The 5,857-nt window shown below is 41.5% G+C and overlaps 1 protein-coding gene across 1 annotated transcript in view; it reads left to right on the forward strand.

The window, feature by feature from the left end:
• The window catches only part of ccdc30 (coiled-coil domain containing 30), a 24,342-nt gene extending 18,708 nt beyond the window's left edge, over positions 1-5,634 (forward strand). Inside the window, exons 23-29 of the mRNA XM_080534529.1 lie at positions 7-59; positions 233-374; positions 1,893-2,029; positions 2,289-2,406; positions 2,770-2,819; positions 3,464-3,666; positions 5,427-5,634. Coding sequence (XP_080390655.1) covers positions 7-59; positions 233-374; positions 1,893-2,029; positions 2,289-2,406; positions 2,770-2,819; positions 3,464-3,662 — 699 coding nt within the window. The 3' untranslated portion in view covers positions 3,663-3,666; positions 5,427-5,634. The remainder of the gene's footprint in view (positions 1-6; positions 60-232; positions 375-1,892; positions 2,030-2,288; positions 2,407-2,769; positions 2,820-3,463; positions 3,667-5,426) is intronic.
• Positions 5,635-5,857: the final 223 nt, after the last annotated feature.

Here is a 5,857-nt window from a genome sequence, read left to right on the forward strand (position 1 = left end):
TGTGAGAGACTTCAGGAGGAGCTGCAACAGGTCATCACACAGCTGGACACACACATCAGGTCAGAACACAAAATCCAATCACTTCAATGGCTCTCTATATTTAAGGCCTAGCTTCCGGATGCACACACCAGGTACTGAAAGATCTCTCACTGCAATTACCTACTGTATTTCACAGCTATTACATGCAACTAAATAGTAAGTCCTTGAATCTCTCTTTCCCTTTTTTGCCCAGGAAGTACAATGAAAAGCAGTCGCAGCACAAGACCAAGCTGAGGAAGGCCAAGCAAATCTTCCTCAAGGCCACGGCCCAGAGAGACTGCACAATCCAGAAACTGGAGGACGACCTGGCCCTGGCCTCCAGTCTCTCCCAGAAGGTCAGTCTACATGCTCAATCATGATGTGGTTCTTGGGGATTGTCTTGATGCTGTTGTGATTGTGTCTTAGCATTGCTATGGGTAGCAGTCCTGTTTGTAGCTGTTGTAGTCTTGGTTATAGAAGTAGTGAAAGCAGTAGAGCAGGGGTCGGCAATAGGCGGCCCGTGGGCCATTGCTGGCCCATCACCAATAATATTTGGCCCAGCAGATTATTTAGAGAATCCACTTTTTTTTCTTTTTTTCTTTTTTTCCAATATCGACAGTCCCACATATAGCGCCTATAATGTCCGAATAGAGAATCGACCTCCACCTGAATAATGCTTATTGTACTTTTATCCATGTTGAGAGTGAATGACACAGGGACAGACAATCAGGCATGCGGTGTGTGGTTTGAAAAAAATAACACGAGCTCAGTAAACCATTCAAACGTAATGTTTACGTATATGTGACTGCAACACATATGAACAGTAACAAAGCAAATTCTGTTTAATTTTCTGAAAAACATTGACACAAACAAAATCGGCGCAAACAAAAAGCATCTACCATCGGTCACTATTTGCTTGATATCTGGTGATATGGACGTTACTTTAATCCGCAGGCAGTTCTCAAGGTTTTTATGCATCAATCGATTCCTCTCGTGCGTCTTTATCACATTCATAGACGAAAAGGACGACTCGCATGTATAGAAAGGGAACATTGTGAGCACGTAAAATGTGAGTCTCACAACGGCTTTGCATTGATGAAACCAGGTAGGATGAACGTATAGTTCGCTATCGTATCCATTCCTCTTTGAATGCCCTGTTTTCACCGTCAACTTTCCTCTTTAGACCTTTGGAGAGTGACATTATGTTTCTCTTGCTAGCTAGCAGGTTAAATGTTTAGCTAACTTCACCCGACACGCAAACAACCAATCCAATAATAATGTGACCTTGTCTGGGAGGAGGGGGGGAATAATTATCAGAACAAAACTATGTTAAATAATTATTAGAATAAGTTAGGCTGCGCTACATCGTCAGTCCACACATTTATTATTCAAAAATATGGAAAAGGGTGAAACTACGTTTCAACGTTGTTGAGAATCACAACACAAACTCGCTAGTCAAGCCGAAATACTGCAACGTAATGGATTGGACTGCTACCTAGTTAACTAGAACACTACTTTACATTGTTAGCAGGCTCACAAAACAAGCTGTGTTAGTTGACTAGCGATGTGTAAATTTTTCGAAAGAAAAGTCAAAGCATTAGAACGTCTCACATTTTTTAACAATCAATTACTTAAATTAGCCTTTGATTATGTTCGGGCCCGCCATCTAGTGGCTACATTTTTTTGGGGCCCGAGGCCAAACTTAATTGCCGACCCCTGCAGTAGAGGGATAAAAAGATAGGCTTGCATGATGAGTAACCTCACCTGACCTTGGATAAGGCAGGTGTTTGGTGAGCAGGAGACCCAGGTTTGATTCCAGTCAGGTAACAATGTGACAGTGATAGCAACCATGACTCTGTCTTTTATGAACACAGGAGAAGGACTGGATCAGAACTGTCATGGAGGAGAATGAAAAGCTGTTGGTGGAGAAGAGGGAGCTTCTGAAGAGGATGAGCGAGGCCGAGGAGATGGGGAACAATGGCCTGAGAACTGCCTCTACTGTTCAGCACAGGTACTAACTCTCTAAAAGTCACCCGCCCCAGAAACTGTCTAGCCTGTATGCCCAACTGCACAGACACTGACATTACCATATATTCAGCTGCACAGGCACTGATGATCCTTACATTCAAAAGCATAGGCTATTGTGGTCCATCCATTGTGCAGTTGCATGGCTTTGTGGGAAGATAGTGGGACAGTGGAAGTACCTGCAGAGTTACCAGTTAGACATATTTTTTTACTGTAGATACTGAATAAGGGTTTGTCTCTCTCAGGGCCAACTTCTTTGAAGTGGAGAACCAACAACTTCAGGAAAGAACCTTAAAGCTGTCAAATCAAGTGGGAGCACTAGAGCGTGCACTGAGGAACGTCCAACCAATCTACAGCCTGGAGGTAGCTACCCCATGGTCATTCATTTTTCTCCATTTTATACTACAAAAAAAAAAACTATGCACACAACTCTGAAAACTTGAAGCTCATGTATCAACAACAACTCCAGACAACTCTAACTCTTCTAAGTCTAACGATGTTGCAATATCAACTGTAAATGTACAGTATAACTCTGGGTTGTGAGTTTAGCCCAATTGGAGCTCGTTGGATAGACAAATGTGCATTGTATCTTTTTCTGATACAATGATTGTGTCAATGCAATATTTATATGATATATTGACAGTATTGTATTACAATATGGCAACAGTCTTATACTAAACTCCTAATGTTTCTTAAGGTTATATGTTAATTTCCCTTTTCCTCCAGGATGCCAAGAAAATGTTTCCTTCTGAAAGTCTACATACGTCAACCCTAAGGTATATAGAACTATTTTCTACTGATACTGCCTGTCACTCTCTTGTTGATCTGATTCTGTTCACCTCCTGTTAACTATACTTCCTTAATAGTTCAATTTGTAGAAAAATGCTCGTTGTTGAAATTGCTATTGCAACTGCTATTGAGCAGTGTTCGGTCTTGACTATTTATGACTGCTTAAACATCCTCTCATGAGCTGTGTAACTGCTTGCATTTGATCTTGTCAGTTATTTACAGTGCCTTTGTAAGTATTGGACATGTTTTCTTCTTTTGATTCTGTACTCCCAGAGTTTGGATTTGAAATCAAACAATTACTCTGAGATTAAAGTAGAGATTGTATTTAAGGATATACCAGAAACACTTTTTATACGTAGTCCCTTTATGGTTTCTGGTTAGTGTTCCATCACGTCATTTGTCCATAAGAGAGCTGTCAATGTCTAGTATTGATTCTAGGCTTTGCGTTTGCCTTTGGAGTCTGTGGCTATTGGTGTCTGTCAACATGAGGACCTAAGAGGTGTCAATGAAAGTCAAGGAAGCCAATATTAGGCAAAATAAATCTGAAACATAGCCAAAACCATAGGCTTGCCAAAAACAGCAGTTTGGAACATCATTAGCAGGGCTGTATAACCACTTTTTGCCTGTGCAGTCTGACGTCAGGTGTGTGTGACCCGCTGGGCATCCTGGACGCTATCTGTCGGGTGAAAGTGGGCAACCGTGCAGAGGGCATTCGGGCCTCGTTCTCCACACCCCACTCCCAGCCCTCGGAGCTGGGCTACCTGAACCTTATCTCCCCTGTGGTTGCTTCGGAGACTAAAGATTCAGAGAAAAGTCTGTGTGGGGAGTGACCAGGTATGTGGGGAGTGACCAGGTATGCAGGGGAGATGACTGGGATGAGGGGTCACTAGCTCCCACCTCCGAAGTGCTGGAAGGTCAACAGGCTGCTTCACATATCACAAGGTTGTGATTTATAGAGATTTATAGAGTCGTATCAAGTCAATAGTCAATATAATAACACACAAAGACGTATAATTGTGAAATACCACTCCCTTATTTGGCTTACAAATGCTGCCTTCTCTCCCTTGTTAACACCATAGGTGAAAGTGGGCCGGAACAGTCCGGTGCTGCGTTCCGGCAAGACTTTCTGTGCCGGAACGCCGTTGGGGGAAGAGATGCAGCTGCCTGTCAATCAAAATCCGATTGCTGCAGAGTGCAGAAGCAATCACGATTCACGATCCATAATTTCCAACAAGGAAACACATGGCTGACGTTATGTTTCATTGCGTCTATTTTAATACCTTTGAAAAGGACATGTTAACCCGCTTTACAGTAGACCCGACGCGACGCGACGTGGTTGGGTGGGCAGCACTGGGCACTGAGACAGTCCGACCGGGATTACAGTCGCGCCGTACGGAAGCATATAGTGGACTTTATTCAAATGTTAATGCAATTTGAGATTGCATTTGTATGTTCCACTTTTGCATGCATTCTTTCAGACAATATTCAAATTCAAATGCAATTGTAATGATTTGCATTTTCATGTACCTGATGTGCACATTCGCTGTCAATATTAAAATGATAATGCAAAGCCATTTGACATTTAATTTTCAAAGTCATGCGCTGCTTTGTAGCTGACAAAATTCAAAAGTTCATTCTAATGTGAAAATTACTATGCAATCCCAAAATAGCATATTCATTTGCCACTTTTGCCTGCGTTATTTGAGTCAATATTCAAATTGTAATGCAATAATGTGATACGCAATTGCATTTACATGTTCTAGTAAACACATCCGCTTTGTAGGTGACAAAATTCAAATTTTCATTCTAATGTGAAAATGACTATGCAATCCCAAAATAGCATATTCATTTGCCACTTTTGCCTGCGTTATTTGAGTCAATATTCAAATTGTAATGCAATAATGTGATTAGCAATTGCATTTATATGTTCTAGGAAACACATCCACTCATTAGAATTGCATTTGAATTTGAATATTGTCTGAAAGAATGCATGCAAAAGTGGAACATGCAAATGCAATCTCAAATTGCATTAACATTTGAATTTAGTCCACTATATGCTTCCATAAGCAAGCCGTGTTGCCAGATTGGGCTACTTTTGGTCACACTGGACGGGTGGATTCGGCAGCTTTTAGACTGGTTGGGCTGGAAATTGTCAATTCCATCTGGCAACCCTGGTAGCAAAATATGTGCATACGTATCTGGTAGCCTACTGGTACTTTCAAATCGCATCGTATTATTATTAATATTAATAATAATAATTACAATTTACAATACAAATACAACAATTGGGGGTCCCTCAAAGAAAATTTGATTCTTCACAACATCAACCTCCAAGGCTTGATTCTGACCCAGGAAAAACCCTGGTATGTACTGTATAACATGATAGCCATCTATGCACTGTATATAAGATGATGACCAAGGGTCTTTCTGCTGCTGACCAAGGGGTTGAGTTCACTTGATGAGGCCCAATTTTGTTTTAGACTCTGTAGGCTACTGTATTTGTTTATTAAGACTTAAGATATATTATCTGAATTTCTCTTGTTTTATCAAATGTTCCAATTATTTTCATTTCTTGTGCTGGTTTAAAATTGCAGGAAACTAGCACAAATAATTGTGTGGGAGAGAGGGGCCGCCGCTACCAAAACAGAGAGGGGTCGCCGCTACCAAAACAGAGAGGGGTCGCTCCACCACCAAAAACTCTCACTCCAAACTTTTGGTGAAACATGGCAGCCCTAAAGTGTTTCTAATTTCGACACCAACACCACGATGTGTGTGTTCAGGGATGCATGAAGCTGGGGGCAGGAGGAGAACAATATGAAACGATGAAGGTTGGGGTAGTAGCCTATAGTTCCTGTAAGAAACTCAAACCACTTTCACCCCTGGTTAACACTATGGGGTGAAGCTTAGGAATTTGCTTGGAAATCCTGTGCAAGTGTCCCAAAACATTTTTGCTGTTCAATTGCAGGATCAATTGGTCAATAGTGTCTCAGTTGGTAGAGCATGGCGCTAACAACGTTTAGGTTGT

The sequence above is a fragment of the Nansenia antarctica genome (genome assembly GCF_963989245.1).
Source record: "Nansenia antarctica genome assembly, chromosome: 6".
Classification (NCBI taxonomy): Eukaryota; Metazoa; Chordata; class Actinopteri; order Argentiniformes; family Microstomatidae; genus Nansenia; species Nansenia antarctica.